Source organism: Vipera ursinii, assembly GCF_947247035.1.
Source record: "Vipera ursinii genome assembly, chromosome: 3".
Taxonomy (NCBI): Eukaryota; Metazoa; Chordata; class Lepidosauria; order Squamata; family Viperidae; genus Vipera; species Vipera ursinii.
The window spans coordinates 77,208,999-77,225,413 of NC_139516.1; the positions used below are offsets into that span (position 1 = coordinate 77,208,999).

The 16,415-nt window shown below is 37.6% G+C and overlaps 1 protein-coding gene across 11 annotated transcripts in view; it reads left to right on the plus strand.

Annotated features, from left to right (window-relative positions):
• Positions 1 to 16,415, plus strand: part of ADGRL2 (adhesion G protein-coupled receptor L2) — a 222,000-nt gene that overhangs the window by 193,268 nt on the left and 12,317 nt on the right. For 9 of the 11 annotated variants that reach the window (XM_083360565.1, XM_083360571.1, XM_083360569.1 and 6 more), the window contains 4 exons: positions 4,498 to 4,589; positions 6,669 to 6,837; positions 13,230 to 13,358; positions 15,020 to 15,116. In XM_083360565.1, the coding sequence (XP_083216691.1) occupies positions 4,498 to 4,589; positions 6,669 to 6,837; positions 13,230 to 13,358; positions 15,020 to 15,116 (487 nt within the window). Of the gene's footprint in view, positions 1 to 4,497; positions 4,590 to 5,606; positions 5,652 to 5,960; positions 5,988 to 6,668; positions 6,838 to 13,229; positions 13,359 to 15,019; positions 15,117 to 16,415 lie in introns of all 11 variants that reach the window. The other 2 variants (XM_083360567.1, XM_083360573.1) reach the window with 2 other exon arrangements.

Genomic DNA, 16,415 nt, shown 5'->3' on the forward strand with positions numbered 1-16,415 from the left:
CATGTTGGGCTTTGGTGAAAAAGCTTCCTGAACTTTCAGGAATTGCATCCTGAAATGTTACACAAACATTTCACAAAAAAGATTTTGTCTCATGAATGGTGAAAAACAGTTCTATAATTCCTGTTTTAAGAAGGTAAATATTAACTCCCCCCAGTGCCCTTATTGTATCTGGATTTTTATTGTTCTGAGGCAATAAAATACTAGACACTAACCTTTGATTTGCTGATCCAAATATGGACAAAGTCTCTCCTATTTTGTGAACATAACTTACATTTTAAGATGCTTTAAATTATATACAGGATGTTTCATGGGTATTTAAATTCAAGAAGTTTGGATAAAATGGGAACTATCATATAGTGAACATTCCAAAGTTTTCCCATAATTAAAGGAAAGGGAAAGGCTTAAACATATTGGCTTTATGGTCATACAAAATATTATTTTATCTTGTTATTATTACATTGAATTATTAAAATAAGATACCATTGTCAGCATGAACTAATGAACATTAGACCAGCTAGGAGAGTTTTCCAACTTTATAGAATTGGGAATTTAGGATTGAAGTATAAAATTCAAGCAATCCATTTTATAAAATCACTTACAAGGAAAGGAGGTGAGGAAATAGCTGAATAATAAATATAAAACAGTCTTTTTTTTCCCCACTTTCGATATTGGGCGAGAATGGGAATGAAAATCCTCTTAGAGGCAAACTTCTAGTTCTCATGTACTCGAATGCCTAAAATCGTGCTGTTGAAGTTTGGTAAAAAAAAAAAAACTGAACTATGACAGTATGATTTCACCCCATGGGAAATTTCCATTCCATTTCCATTCCCATCTTTAAAAATTGCTCCAAATTATTTTTAGAAGCCCAAAGTCATTGGAAAGCCTACTGCAGCTTGCAGGAATGTGTCCTGAGAGAAAGGCTCCCACTTCTATTTAAGTAGACTACCATTTCAAGCTGTTTTTAGCTTCTCATATTTCCCAGTAATATAGCAATCTGCCTGAAGTTCTTTAGCTTATAAATGTATCCTAGGGTTCAAGTTACTCAAAGGAGATTTGTTTGCTTCCTTTCTTGTTTGCTTGTTTTCCTTCTCTGTGACTGAAAGGGACAAAATCATAGGCCTATAGGAGGAGGTGTGTGGCAAAATAAAAGTTGTAACATCAAAACATAACCTCCCCCACCACCCAACTTACCTACTTGTATTCAGGAACAGGATAAAATATGGAAGACTGGGGTTTGCCTTTTGTTGTTGTTGTCGTTGTTGTCATGGTTAATAACAGGAGTCTACTATGGCAGTTATCTTTTAGGAGACTTTGCCACTGTTCATCATGATGCTGTTCTTTCATTGTGATAGTTTTAGGAAAGATTATATAAATGCTTTGCTGATATTTGAAAGGTTTCTAAGTGTTGCTTTTCAGATAATGAACTTGGGTTTATTGCTTTGTATATTATATTCACTAAGATATAGAGAACAAGCATCCTATGCATTGTTATCATAGGGACATCATCTTGGATTTATAGTACTTTTAAGACACTTTCATTTCCACTCCATTCCCCTCCCTCCATCACTTGCAGAAGATTTATCATCCTGGATAAAATACAAGGCCAATTTCTTCTATCCATTTTTTCTTCTTTCAACAGAAGCTTCCAAATGTATTGATTAAGTTGCATTTGTTCGTTTATTACATCCAAATTTTGCAACAAGAATTCCATTTTAGGCTGATTCCACTCATTAATAGTTTATTGACACAGAGAGCACGAAGTAAATTATAATGGCACATATCAGGAACTCCTTCCAGGTATTTTGGACTTAAATCACTAAATCTGTAACATGTCCAGAGTCACCTCTAGAGAAAATGGATGGCACATAAATAATTGTCTATATAAGACAGATGACGTCTGAAACAGTTAGATGATATTAGCTTATATATAATAGCCATGGGTAATGTTTGTAGCTTAAAAAGGAAAGTGTTGAAGATAGCTAATGTGGTTAGTAGTTATGGTGCTAAATGAGAACAACGAAGATCAAATTAAATTTCACTCCTGACCAGCCCACATAGGACTAGTGTTGGGAATTTTGCATTTGTGCATCTTTTTTTTTGGGGGGGGGAATCATAACTATTTTTCACAATTAATACCTATGAATACCTGGCTCATGATATGCAGCATAGGTCAGGCTTTAATTTTAATAAATAAATGCATATGTTTGAATACAACAATTTTGACATATAATATTTATATCAGTAGTAACATTTGGTTAATATGCTGATAGTCCTAGGCAGTCTAAGAAGCAAGTTAGAAATAAATTAGAAACATGAAAATAAAAGATGAAACAGCTTCATTTATACCCACTTATTTATTTATTTATTTTAATTCCATTTATATCCCGCCCTTCTCCGAAGACTCAGGGCGGCTTACAAGCTTAGCAGTAGCCTTCATTCTATGTATATGCCTGCTTAGTAACTCTGGCAGTATTAAAACTCACAATATTCATTGACTGGTCCCAGTGGGGTCTTTACAACAAACAAAAAAAACCCCCTACTGCCTTGACCTAAACTATGTATACTTTAAGCCATGAAAACAAAGGACAACATGATAAAATGTGATTAATATAAATACTTACATCAACCACAGCTTTAAATTTTATTGCTGCCAAAATATTGGCAGATCATTGTACAAGCTATTCTTTTTGTATCAGCCAAAGGTTCAATTTCCAAGAGACAGCCAATGCCATTATGCAATATGTCAAAGATCTGAATATAGGCCCCTTGGTTGTAATTTCTCTCTGCGTTGGGGCCAGAAATTCCACACAGGCAATATGAATATCAATACACATAAAATATGAGCAGTTCTGTCAGTGTAAGTCATAAAACCATTTTGCAAGGTAGAAAAAGGACCAGTCACACCACGAAACCACCACAATCGCAAAGCAATGGGAACAGGGCACTAAGAGTTTGATTACGTAGCTTAGGAATAATATATTTACCTTTTCCGAGACTGGCAATAATAGTTTTGTGTGGAAAAAGACTAGATCGCGGATCTCCTATTTCAGGAAATAGACCTGTGTCAAATGGACATAAGAGGAGCAGAAAAATAGAAGATACATGATTTGGAATTTGTAATCTTTTGGCTCAGTGGGTTAGGACGCTGAGCTTGTCGATCAGAAGGTCGGCAGTTTGGCGGTTCGAATCCCGAGTGCCGCGTAACAGAGTGAGCGCCTGTTACTCGTCCCAGCTTCTGCCAACCTAGCACATAAAAAAACTGCAAGTAGAAAAATAGGGACCACCATGGTGGGAAGGTAACAGCGTTCCGTGCGCCTTTGCGTTTAGTCATGCCGGCCACATGACCACAGAGACGTCCTCGGACAAACGCTGGCTCTTCGGCTTTGAAACGGAGATGAGCACCGGCCCCTAGAGTCGGAAACGACTAGCACGCATGTGCGGGGAAACCTTTGCCTTTACCTTTTATTCTATGGCATGCTCATTTTAACTTTGTGAAGTAAGCAGCCATTGAAAAAGTTAATAAAATAATTACTAAGAAATTTATAGAATGCAAAGGACCCTATAATTTGTTCTGTGGATTGTTCAGCGAACGAGAAGGGAATCATGGGTTGTTATTTATTCCTGTAAAAGTGTGGGAGGGGCTAAAATTAATGTTGTGAGTATCTACCCATTAGATGAATTATTTATAACTGAAGTTATTTGATGATAAACTATCACGTCATGCTAAAATTACTGCCTTGTATTTGTCTTTCTCTTTTATACTTTTAACAAATTTTTGATTTTGTTATTTAATACTTTAAATTTTTCATTTGCCAATTTTATATGGGATTCAGAAATCATTTTGTAATTTTCACTGTAGGAACAAATTAAATAGGTGGCTTAATATCTATTGTGGAAACAGTAACTATTTACAATCGGAAGAGGATTTGTTTATTTGAATTTTGTGTTTATATTATTACCTTGCGTTATGACACAGAAATATATTTACCTGAAAAGGAGACAATCCATGCACTGAACATATTCCCACCAACATATACAAGAAAAAAAATAGAAAACAAAAATCCTGTTGCAGTTAATTTTGGATAAAAGATTTCCTCACCTGTAACAGAGTTTTTTTTCCTTATACATGTAGCCTTATATATTAGAAGCATATTTAAATATGCTGGTTTGTTTTTATTTTTTATTACTATTATTGCAAAATGTAACATTTTACAATAGGCGTTATATATATTATATAAATATACTAGAACTTTAAACAAGCATTCTATCAATTTGATTGACACTGGAAAGAATGCAAGATGTTATCTGAAAAACATATTTGCTGGATTTTTACCACTGATCTAATCTTCTGTCGAAGCTACTTTGCTGAAAATACTCAGTCACACAATAGTTTGGAGAATGATAGCTTTTCCTCTTTTTTGTTTAGTCTGGAGTATCGTCCATTAATCAACCTGTTTCTTGAAGTAGTTTAATTTCATTTATATCTTGTTTTGACAGCTGAATCTTATCTTCCTGGTGATCACACTGTGCAAAATGGTGAAGCACTCAAACACTTTGAAACCAGACTCTAGCAGGTTGGAAAACATTAAGTAAGTGCTATGTGTTCAGATCCAAAAGTGTGATTATTTGTCTGATTGTTTCAGCTGATTGAAAGCTCCCCTTCCATTAGGAACACATGGCTTTGTCTCCCAGGAACCACAGATGTCAGTTAGAAATGAACAACACCAGTCTTGCTTTCAACACATTTGTTACTCTAATGTTACAGACAAGGTTGAAATTAAATAACCTTCTGCTTGGCATGGTGGTCAAAGGCGTTTGGTTTGGTGCCTTCCTGAAATTCCAGAGCAGCACAATCATTTCATTTGCATTTAAAATGCCCCTCGAAATTGCATTCCTCTCTGCACGGCTGATGTTGTTCTGCTGGGCTTGTTTTGTTAAATTATTCTCAGCAGTTAGGGGTCCTCAGCAGTTTCCCCAGTCATAATTCTGACCTCCTAAGATAGTTTGCTCCTATTACTGTGGCTATCTTGATGGTTATCCATTCCTTTTCATGCTAATTTAACAAATAATTATTTTTGTCTTAATGCTCTCTTTTCCAGAAATTGAAGCAATGTTTAATTTAATAAAACTGACAGTGGTGGATCATACTTCAGGCTGAGCTAGGCAACATAAAGCCTTCACTTTCGGCTTCAGTCCATGCTGTTTGTGTGGTTAAGGAGTAGAAATTGATTTGAGGTTTTCTAGTGAAAAACACTTCAGTCTTGTGTTGCCTATTCCAGCTTTTTACCGTTTAGTCATAGGGTTATTTCAGGCTAGGTTATTGTATTAGTCTGATACTGGAGGGCTGAATAAATTTTATCATAAGAAGAAAGCTCTAATAAGTTCCAAGCAATTGTGCTGGAGACTGGATTTTTAAATTGTCTTTGAAAATAGAATGTGACTAGGGTAAATTTGCAAGATACCTAACATTGCAAACTAGATATTGCTTAGATAGGTCACAATATCAACTTCATTGCATGTTGCATGTTAAGAGAGAGAGAGCTAATCTTTAGCATCTCTCTCTTTTCTTCCTTTTCTTCCTCTTTTTGTCTTCTCATCTACACCAGTAATTACCGTGTTTGTGATGGCTACTATAATACGGACTTACCTGGGTAAGATAGAACCCTATATTAACAAATTTAAAGCATGACTTAAAAAAAAAGAAAGAAAAAAAAACTTGAAAATTTGGACAATTTCCTGGATTGTCCCTAATTTTAATGAATCAAAATATCTAATTTGCTAAACTCTTTTCAACTCTTAAATGCCTTTATTATTTTAAATTGCTTGCATCTGCACTTTGAATTTCTCTCCTTTTAAACTAATTTTTGTATGAACTTTACTAAAATGCTTTTTTATTAATTTCAAATTAAATTTCTTGTCTAATAATTTTGTTTCTCTTTTCTGCTTATAATGCTTTCTAGCTATGAAGATAATAAGCCATTTATCAAGTAAGATCATTAGTTAGATGTGGAATGCAATGAATAAATCCCTTTTCCCTTTTCATTCTGTGCCGTCCTCTGCGATTTTCTTTCTTTCTTTTTTCTTCCCCCCCACCCGAAACTATTCATTATGAAATCCTTTAAAGATTTTATATTGCTGCTAAATCCACATACTTAACCACATTCAGCAAGACACTTTCCTATGAAAGTTAGAAGATATAGTCTTAGTTTAGTGGAGTTTTTGAGCTTCTGGTTATGGGCTACTGAACTGCCATATAAACCTTGCATAACTATTTTATCTGTGTATGTTATGTCAAATTTCAAACACATTTTAAAAAACTGGCTTCTATTAATGACTAAATATTTGTTATAAAATGCACACACACACGTATATAAGAGATAAAAGGTTAAAGGATCGTGGATTCTATTTTTTTTCATTTCAAAATAGTACTGTCCGTTTTCAGTCGTGAATGAGAGAAAGGGCTCATCTACCACTGCTGCTTTCCCTAAAGGATAGGACTGTTCCTTTTTTAATAGTCGAAAGTCTATTTTTTAATGTCTGAATGCAAACCTAGCCACAGATAACCGTAGCAAGTGAAAATGTAATGCATAAGTTTGTAATTGTGCTGAGATGATTATTATTATTATTTTAAACTCAGTAGTCTTGCTTAATTTTATTTTATTTTTCAGGTCTTGGGCTTTAGGTGCATTTGCTCTCCTGTGTCTTCTTGGACTAACATGGTCTTTTGGACTGCTTTACATCAACGAGGAGACTATTGTGATGGCATACCTCTTCACAGTATTTAACGCTTTCCAGGGAATGTTCATTTTCATCTTTCATTGCGCGCTGCAGAAGAAAGTGAGTCATCTCCAGATAGTTTCATTTGCATGTGTTTATCTGTAATGAATAACAAAATATATACCATAAATGTGACAAACTATAGACCACATTGAAAGGAAAAACAAGAAAAAATTCTTGTTGACAAAAATTTTAGTCATCTGTTGTTTTATAATAGAATCAAAATATCAGTGTGAATCTTGCATTGGTTTTCTCCCTCTCCAACTTACTGAATGTTAAAAAAAATGTGCACAAAAATCAATTTTAAGTATACATTTTTTTTCCTCACAAAGATTGCATGTATAAATTTTTGACACAAAGTGCACATTTCTTAACGAGCATTACATATTTAGCATATAGTTTATTTCTTTTATTTTGTTGGAACCAAGAACCACGTGGCAAAACTCTAAATGATAAATCTGAAAAAAAATACAGTAGAATAATATATCAATCTAGAAGTTATTGATTAGATCACTATGTATAAGAATTCCTGAAAAATGTTTTTATCAAAAGTACTTTATCAGCAAGCTATTTAAGGGAACCGGTATGGTGTTGCTGTTGTTGTTTTTTATGTACTATAGAAGCAGAATGTCTTTAATTAGAACATATAATGCTCTAATAGAAAATATTGTTGAATATAATTAACTATAAAGTTAACAATTGCTGGTTCTAGCATAGACTTTAAATTCCAGTAAGTTGAATATATTATTTGTTTATCAAAGTAACCTTAATAATAGTTTACCATTTTACGAAAAAAATGCAGTTTTATATCATCAATAAAAAATCATTGTGTCAAAAATTAAATGATGAAAGATTACATTTAGAAATCTTGAAATATAATAATAAAACAAAAAAAATGAATAACCCATAAGTAAAATCTAATCACATTGGGATTATGTTTGGGGATTCTTGATTCAAGAGTATTGCATTACATTAAGATCTTTAGATTAAAAAGATGTAACTGAGTTAGTTATTTGTAATACATCACATATGTATACTACTTGTGTAAAGACTGAGAGAGAAGCAACCTTTTGCATTTAAAATCAAAACAGCATTTCAGAATTTGTTTATAATTTTAGTGACACCTAATTTGTATGCTGCAACTTTTATACATACTTCTACAGTGATTTTTCCTGAAACAGCTATTATCATCTATAAGGGTAAATTTGCCAGAATTAAATATTACCTTTAAAAAAAATTAAAAGGACAGTATTGAAGGCCTTTTCAGTATAGAGTATTAAGGTTTTTTTGTTGTTTTCAAAATCATAAATACAAAGGTGCACTATATTTATAGTGTTAATATTTTGAAACATGCAGCACCTTGTTTTTATCGTAAGCAAAGCCAGCACAACAAAGTCATAGCAAAATCCCATTCGAGTGTAAGAAAAGTAGATAAAGTAAGTCAAGATTATTCATACTTCCAATGTCATTCAGATTGCCATTTGAAGTTTAAAAGCTTCATTCTCTGCTACTGGATATTGTTCCATTTTTTTTCTCTATGTAAGTAATGCAGTCTTTTTATTTGGTTATAGCTAGTGGTCACTAAATTGAGCAGAGAAATAAAATTGGGAAAGTGAAAACAATTATGTTTCCAATCCTGACAAGATGATAGTTCTGTTACCTCGGTTTTCAGTAAGCTGTAATTTAGAAATGATGGCAGCGGAATGTGCAGTCCAACAGAAAATGTATGTTTGCAGCAGTATAGACAATTAGACAAAATCAGCCTCAGAGAGTGATATTTAGGACACAATGAGAGGATCTGTTGGGTAGAAGTCCATAGCTGTTGGCATCTTTTAATTGATAGATATGCATGCCCGTGAAATATTTCTGTTATTTATCAGTACAGGGCTTTAGTTTTTGAACTCAGCCACATTTATCATCCCTTAAAATCAATAGGCTCATTCTCTTCTGTGTTGTGATATGTTCATGCATATTCAACACAAATTTAGTTTAGTGTCATTTGGTTGCATCTGTGTGAAAAGCTATTTGTAGAATATATTTGAATGGAAGGTTCTCCCATCAGAAGGACTAGTACATCCGGCCAGTGTTTCTTCCTTGGCACGACATGATGGTACCCTCGCTATCTGCTCATTTGGGAATCCAATATTATTTGCTAATCTTATATTTATATAACATAATTATACAATCTTGTAATGTTTATATTTAATCTTATGTGCAGTACTTGTCTTTCTATGAAATATGAAAAAGGTTAGCCAAAACCAGTGTCATCGGGAAATAAAATAGTAATCGCAAATGAATGCGTACCAAAACAGCAAACAGTAAAAACATAATTAAAGTCAGTATAGGTTAAAACAAGGAACAGCTGAAAAAGCAAGCCCATTCCTTAAGTTAAATATTTTTTTTTTCCATTCCCGTTCCATTGCTAACAGGTATATGCTATGACCAGAGGGGCCTCTGTTGTTTGGGATTTCCCAAAATCTGTGTGCAGCCACAAGAAAAAAAATATCTTGATTTATAGCCAAAGGTACTCAGATGCTGTGACAGAGAGAAAAGTGCCTGGATGGTCTCAATATTTGAGCGTGTTCATAGAGATATCTGCCTTTGTTACATACTGTAATACGAAAGGGAAAACCATGTTTAATATCTTGAAACATTGATTGATGATTTAAACTAGACTACATTCAGAGAGCAGGTGCTATTTGAAACTATTCAGTTCTGTCTTGAAAATTCAATATCCTGTCATGATCACAGTGCTTAAAATAAGTGGAATGATCATCTATGTATTAACAGAAAATACTTAGCTGATACACTTGTACCCAAATCACTGACCAATGGAATAATGTACAGGCAGTCCTCAATTACAGATCACTCATTCAGTGATTATTTAAAGCTATGATAGCACTGAAAAATGAGATTTACGACGAGATGTGAAGTTGCTGCCTTTGCAGTATCCTCTCAGTACATAATTGTGATTGGATGCTAGGCAGCTGGCTCACATTTTCTATAGTTGTATGTGATTACCATTCGCAACTTTCAAAGACAACTTCCAACAAGGAAAGTCAATGAGGAAGTTGGTAGGAAGTTACAAGCTGTAGTCAGATGACATCTCATTAACAACCTGTGGTGATTTGCAGAACTGATGTAAATTGGCACAATCACATCATTTTTCAGTTTGCGATCACATCACTTATAGCAAGAGTTGCCCATCCCTGTTGCAATCAGTAAATGAGGACTACCTATATTTGGGGAACATGAATTAATTACTGAAAAAATCTATCTAATCTAATCTAATCTATCATGTGCAAAATTTACCACTCGAGGGACAGGACTTTATGGAAAATACTAGAATATTTCTCCATTGCAGACCATAGCAATCCAGCCATTTGCAGGTGGCCTAGTTTTACTAAGGAAAATTTCTGGAGTGCCACCTTATACTTTGGCCCCCAAATAAGGTGTCATTATTTTTCCCCTGTAATCAGTATTTGGGAATATAATTGGGAATGTACTGAACCAGTCCCCCGAACATCGTAAATGTTGCAAAATAATGTTAAGTACAATGTTAATTTAATTTAATTTAATTTATTGAGATTTTTATACCGCCCTTCTCCCAAAGGGACTCAGGGCGGTTCACAGGGCATAAATATAAACACCAATACAAACATTAAAAAATAATTAAATTAATGCCCAAGTTAAAACCAGAATACTAAAACAAACCAATAAAAAACCCAAGTACCCCCATCAGGCCAGACCCGCTAGTTCAAATAAATGGGTCTTCAACCCGCGACGGAAGGATCGGAGGTCTGATGCCATCCGGAGCTCGACCGGCAGTTGATTCCATAACGCCGGAGCACCCACAGAGAAGGCCCTCCCCCTGGGGGCCACCAGTCGACATTCCTTGACAGGAGGCACCCTGAGGAGGCCCTCTCTGTGGGCGCGCACAGGGCGGAGGGGAGTCGACGCCGGCAGCAGGTGGTCCTCGAGGTATCGCGGACCCATGCCATGTAGGGACTTAAAGATCATAACCAAAACCTTGAACCTTACCCGGAAGACAACTGGCAACCAATGCAGCTCACGGAGCAAAGGTGTAACATGGGAGTACCGGGAAACTCCCAAGACAACTCTCGCGGCCGCATTCTGTACCAGTTGGAGCCTCCGAGTAGTCTTCAAGGGAAGTCCCATGTAGAGAGCGTTACAGTAGTCTAGGCGAGAGGTCACGAGCGCATGAGTGACCGTACACAAGGCCTCCCGATCCAGATAGGGCCGCAACTGGCGCACCAGGCGAACCTGGGCAAAAGCCCCCCTAGTCACGGCCACTATGTGATCCTCCAAAGTGAGTCGTGAATCTAGGAGGACTCCCAAGTTGCGAGCCCTATCCACAGGGGGTAAAAGCTCACCCCCCATAGAAAGAGGTGGAACATCCCAGGTGTCTCGGGAAGCCGGAATGTACAGCCACTCAGTCTTGTCAGGGTTGAGTTGAAGTCTGTTCCTCCCCATCCAGACCCGAACCGCCTCCAGGCAACGGGACATCACAGCGAGGGCATCACTGGGGTGGTTTGGGGTCGAAATAAAAAGTTGGGTATCATCAGCATATTGATGATACCCAACTCCAAAACCACGAATGATCTCACCCAGCGGCTTCATATAGATGTTGAACAGGAGAGGCGAGAGGACCGACCCCTGAGGAACTCCACAAGCGAGAGTCCTAGGGGACGACCTCTGCCCCCCTGCCAACACCGACTGCGAGCGTCCCAGGAGATAGGAGGAGAACCACTGAAAAACCGTGCCTCCCACTCCCAATCCCCTGAGACGCTGCAGCAAGATACCATGGTCGATGGTATCAAAAGCCGCCGAGAGGTCTAATAGGACTAGGACAGAGGAATACCCCCTATCCCGAGCCCTCCAGAGATCATTCACCAGAGCGACCAATGCCGTCTCCGTGCTGTGCCCGGGCCTGAAACCCGATTGGTAAGGGTCCAGATAATCCGCTTCATCCAGGACCAGAGGGAGCTGATGCGCCACCACACTCTCAACAACCTTCGCAAGAAAGCGAAGGTTGGAGACTGGACGGAAGTTGTTCAATACAGCTGGGTCCAAGGCAGGCTTCTTGAGGAGAGGTCTCACCACCGCCTCCTTCAAGACGGTGGGGAAATAACCCTCACTCAAAGAAGCAGATATAACCGCCTGGAGCCCGCCTCGTGTCCTCTCCCTAGCTGCGTAAACCAGCCAAGAAGGGCACGGGTCCAATAAGCATGTGGTGGAACTCAGCTTCCCCATAATCCTGTCCACTTCATCAGGGGTCACAGAATCGAACTCCTCCCAGATAACATTGACAAGACCGCCCGTGTCCTGATCGTCAGACTCTGCCCAGCTGGAGTCCAAACCGGTCCGAATCCGAGCGATTTTATCCGACAGATGTTGACCAAACTCCTCGGCACGACCCTGCAAGGGATCCTCCCTCACCTCCTGATTAAGAAGGGAGCGAGTCACCCTAAACAAGGCGGCCGGGCGATTGTCTGCGGACGCGATGAGGGTAGAGAAGTAATTACACCTCGCCTCCCTCATCGCAGCGAGATAAGACCTAATGTAGGTTCTTAACCGCAATCGGTCGGGTTCAGATCGGCTGGACCTCCAGCAGCTCTCTAGGCCCCGTTTCCGCCGCTTCATCTCCCGGAGCTCCGCGGAGAACCATGGAGCTCGCTGGGATCTGCGCCGGGTCAGGGGCCGCAAGGGTACAACCCGGTCGAGTGCCTCAGTGGCTGCCCTTTCCCAGGCTTCCACTAAGGCATCCGCCGAGCTGTGAGCAATGGAGGCAGGTGGAGACCCCAGCGCCGCTTGGAATCTCTCAGGATCCATTAGGCGTCTGGGGCGGTACCATCTAGTTGGCTCCGTACCTCCACGGCGAGGGGTGGCAAAATGGAAGACCAGCCGCAGGAGGTGATGATCGGTCCATGACAGGGGCATAGTAAGTGGAAAGCCCCCACCAAGATCATCCAACCACCGTCCAGATAAGAAAATCAGGTCAAGGGTGTGGCCTCCCTCATGAGTTGGCTCAGAAATTATCTGCGTCAGGTCCATGGCCGTCATGGAAGCCATGAACTCCCGAGCAAGCTCAGATGAACCTCCCAGGGATGGTAGGTTGACGTCTCCCAAAACTATAAGTTTGGGGAACTCAACCACCAACCCTGAGAGGACATCGAGCAGCTCGGGCAGGGCTGCCGCTACGCGACTAGGCGAAATGTACACGAGCAGCAAGCCCAACTGCGCCCCAGAGCCAAATCTCATAAAGAGAGACTCACACCCGACTATCTGAGGAACGGTGGTCTCCCGCGGAGAATGTTCATGTTTAATTGGATGTCTAACACTGTTATATGCTTTATTTTATTATATAGAAATACATTTCAAAAAGGAAAACGTAAATGTATCTAATTGCAATCCTTGTTATTCACATATAGGTACGCAAGGAGTATGGCAAGTGCTTCAGACATTCATACTGCTGTGGTGGATTGCCCACAGAGAGTCCACACAGTTCAGTAAAAGCATCAACAACACGAACAAGTGCCCGGTATTCCTCTGGCACCCAGGTAACAAACATTTTGACAGTATTTCTAATGATAGCATCTTTTAATTAATCTTGGTTATCAAACAGCCTATTGAGATATGTTCTGTTTAGATGCACTAATTGTATTCTCATTATAACAGCCCTGTTGACAGTCTTTCGATACACACACATACATACACATACAAATTGTATGCCAATTCAAACATTTCTGAAAGTTTGGAATTTGTGGGGGTAGTTTTAAATCCTTCACTGATTAATAGGCCCATCCACAGATAGATTTAAAGAATCATTCTCTGATTAGAAAATGACTGAATGCAACTTTATAAAATAAAGTTTTACAAAGATCATAAAGCAAATCAGATGCAAAACTTGTAAAGAAAAGTTTCAGAAAATATTTCCTGATGGATTTTTAGATACATATTTCAAAAACATTTTTGTATATAAAATAAAGGCATTGTTAGCAAAACTGGAAAATCAACTGCATGATGAACTGCTGCATATTGGGTATCACCTGCACTTTTGAATGTATGCAGTTGTCAAATACAAACAAGACCTCACTGTTTGAAATAATGTTTGTCATGCATTTGTGGGGTTTGACTTCTGATTATGTTTGAAGAAAATGTTTGGAGTGCATAAGCAAAATGGTAGACAGCCTTTTGCATACGTATACAGTCAATTTTTCCAGGATCTTTTTATCTGCTTAAAAAAAAACCTGTGGTTGTTGTATTTAAATAGAACCGAATGACCCACAAGGGCACCTATAACTAGTGATAAATTTCTGTTTAAACAAAATTATTTCCGTGAATAAGGCCCTCATGTTTATATTACATTATATTTTTCCCCCAGATTTTTATATTACATTTTTTTCCAGGGAGATGAACTGAGAATGGGACTAGGCCACTGCATTTTCTCTCTCTTTTCTGTATGTGTCTTGTCTCTGTGTATGGGTGTATGTTTCTGTATCCAGTCTCTTCTTTTGAAAGTACTGATGAATTATAACTTCTTCAATTTAAACATAATTGAAGCTTCACAAATATTTAACTCCTTAACTTTCCTTCATACTAGAGCTCAGCTGCTGTGGAAGTATTGGAAAGTAATCCTGACATGGATTAGAAAAACTTTAATAAAACACGTAAATTACACAAACATCTCAGGCCTCAAATTTGTTTAGGTCTTTTATTCCGCCTTTATTATTTTCATACATAATTGAAGGTGGTAAACATGCCTAATATTCCCTCCTCCTGTCCTCCCCACCACAACAAACCTGTGAGGAGATTAGCGGAACTTGACTGGACCACAAGTTTGTTAATTCTTCTGTCAGCATCCCTTGGTCAACCTGGAGAGAAAATAAAATGCCACACGCTTAATTAACACCACCTAAAAGGCACCAAAACTTCATTTGCCTTCAGTTTGAAGCCGAGCACATAACATATCCAGTATAACTCCTGACTCTTTTTCAGCAGCCTGATTTTAATAATATGCATAACACTTAACTACGCAAAAGAAAATTAACAGCATAGTCTGGAACACATTGACTTGGAAGTGAATACTATTGTGTTCAAGAAAAGGGCTTACATAAGAGATCACATGAGATGATTGGGGCTAGCAATAAAGTAGCAGTAGTGGTCTTCTGCACCCATTTGAGATGTGACAGTTCCACCTGATTTTCTTTATATTTAACAGAGCCGAATAAGAAGAATGTGGAATGATACTGTGAGAAAGCAATCTGAATCTTCTTTTATCTCAGGTGATATCAATAGCACTTCAACCCTTAATCAAGGTCAGTTATTTGATAGATTTCACTCTACTTTTTCTAATGGTATTTCTTAAATAAAAATGTCAAGGTATTAGATTGCAGTAATTAAACCAAATAAACAGATGTGCTCTGGGAAGTTATTATAAGCTAAAGATCTCAGCATTTGAGTGAAAACAGACACATATGCGGAAGACTGTTTTAAAAAAAAACCTGTAACTCAGACTATTTGTCTTGAATACATTTAAAACTCAGTTCCTTCATCTCTTTGCTTAGGATGAAAGTTGACATTCGTGTTCATAGAAAGCTCATTTAAATAAGTCTCATCAATAATTTAACCTAAGAGCAAAAATATAATTTTAAAACTTTGCTAACCTATATATTCTAAAACTGAAACAGAACTACCAGCACAGTAAAATTTTAAATGCATTAGATTACCATACACAGTTTGCCTGTAAAATCAAATTAGCATCAGCTCACTATAAAAGGCAGCTGAAAATTCATTTTCCTTCCAGGATAGTTCTGATCATGTTTAGAATGTGGAGCATTTGCCTGCCACATAACAATCCCAGAGAAGGAGGGAAAACCTTATCTTGCTTTTTAGATATTGGGTTAAACCTTTATGATTTTAACTCAGATGTAATATTTATTTGTTTTCAGTCCTGTTCACGTAGACATACAGTACTAAACAATACTAAAGTCCCATCTGGAAATAGCCACAATGGGATTTTATTCAAGCACAATGTTTTGTTGCAAATTTAAAGCCTTAAAATGCTCATTCAAAATTGGCAAGATCACTTCTTCAAAACCCAGTGGATGAGAAGAGGGGGTCCTCTTGTCAACTGAACATTCAGAAAAGCACTGGATAACTTTCAGTGCCCAGGTCTAATTCTGCCATGACAATGATTGGGTGATTGCAATTATTATGCACTTCAGTTTTACAAAATAAATGCACAATTGTGGTCAGCATTACAGGAACATTGCATAGTAAATAGCATGACTATTTTAAGCTAAGTATCTATTCCCAAAGAAATCACAAGCTGGATTGGTTTAAAAAGTTGCCATTTGCTTGTAGATTCTTTCAGTCCAAAAGAGGATCATTCATATTTTCATTTAGCAAGAATTGGTTTCCATAACAACATTCCCCACACTTGCAAATGTTTCTTCATTGTTTTGAGAGAGATTTGTATACAGAAAGCAAATATTTTTAGATAGATATTCCCTGATGAAGTGATTAAGAAGCACAAGTGTCCTCTTGAGAGAGAAAGAGAAGGAAATGAGGATGTGTGCATCCTAACATAATGCAACCTGCATCATGACATCATT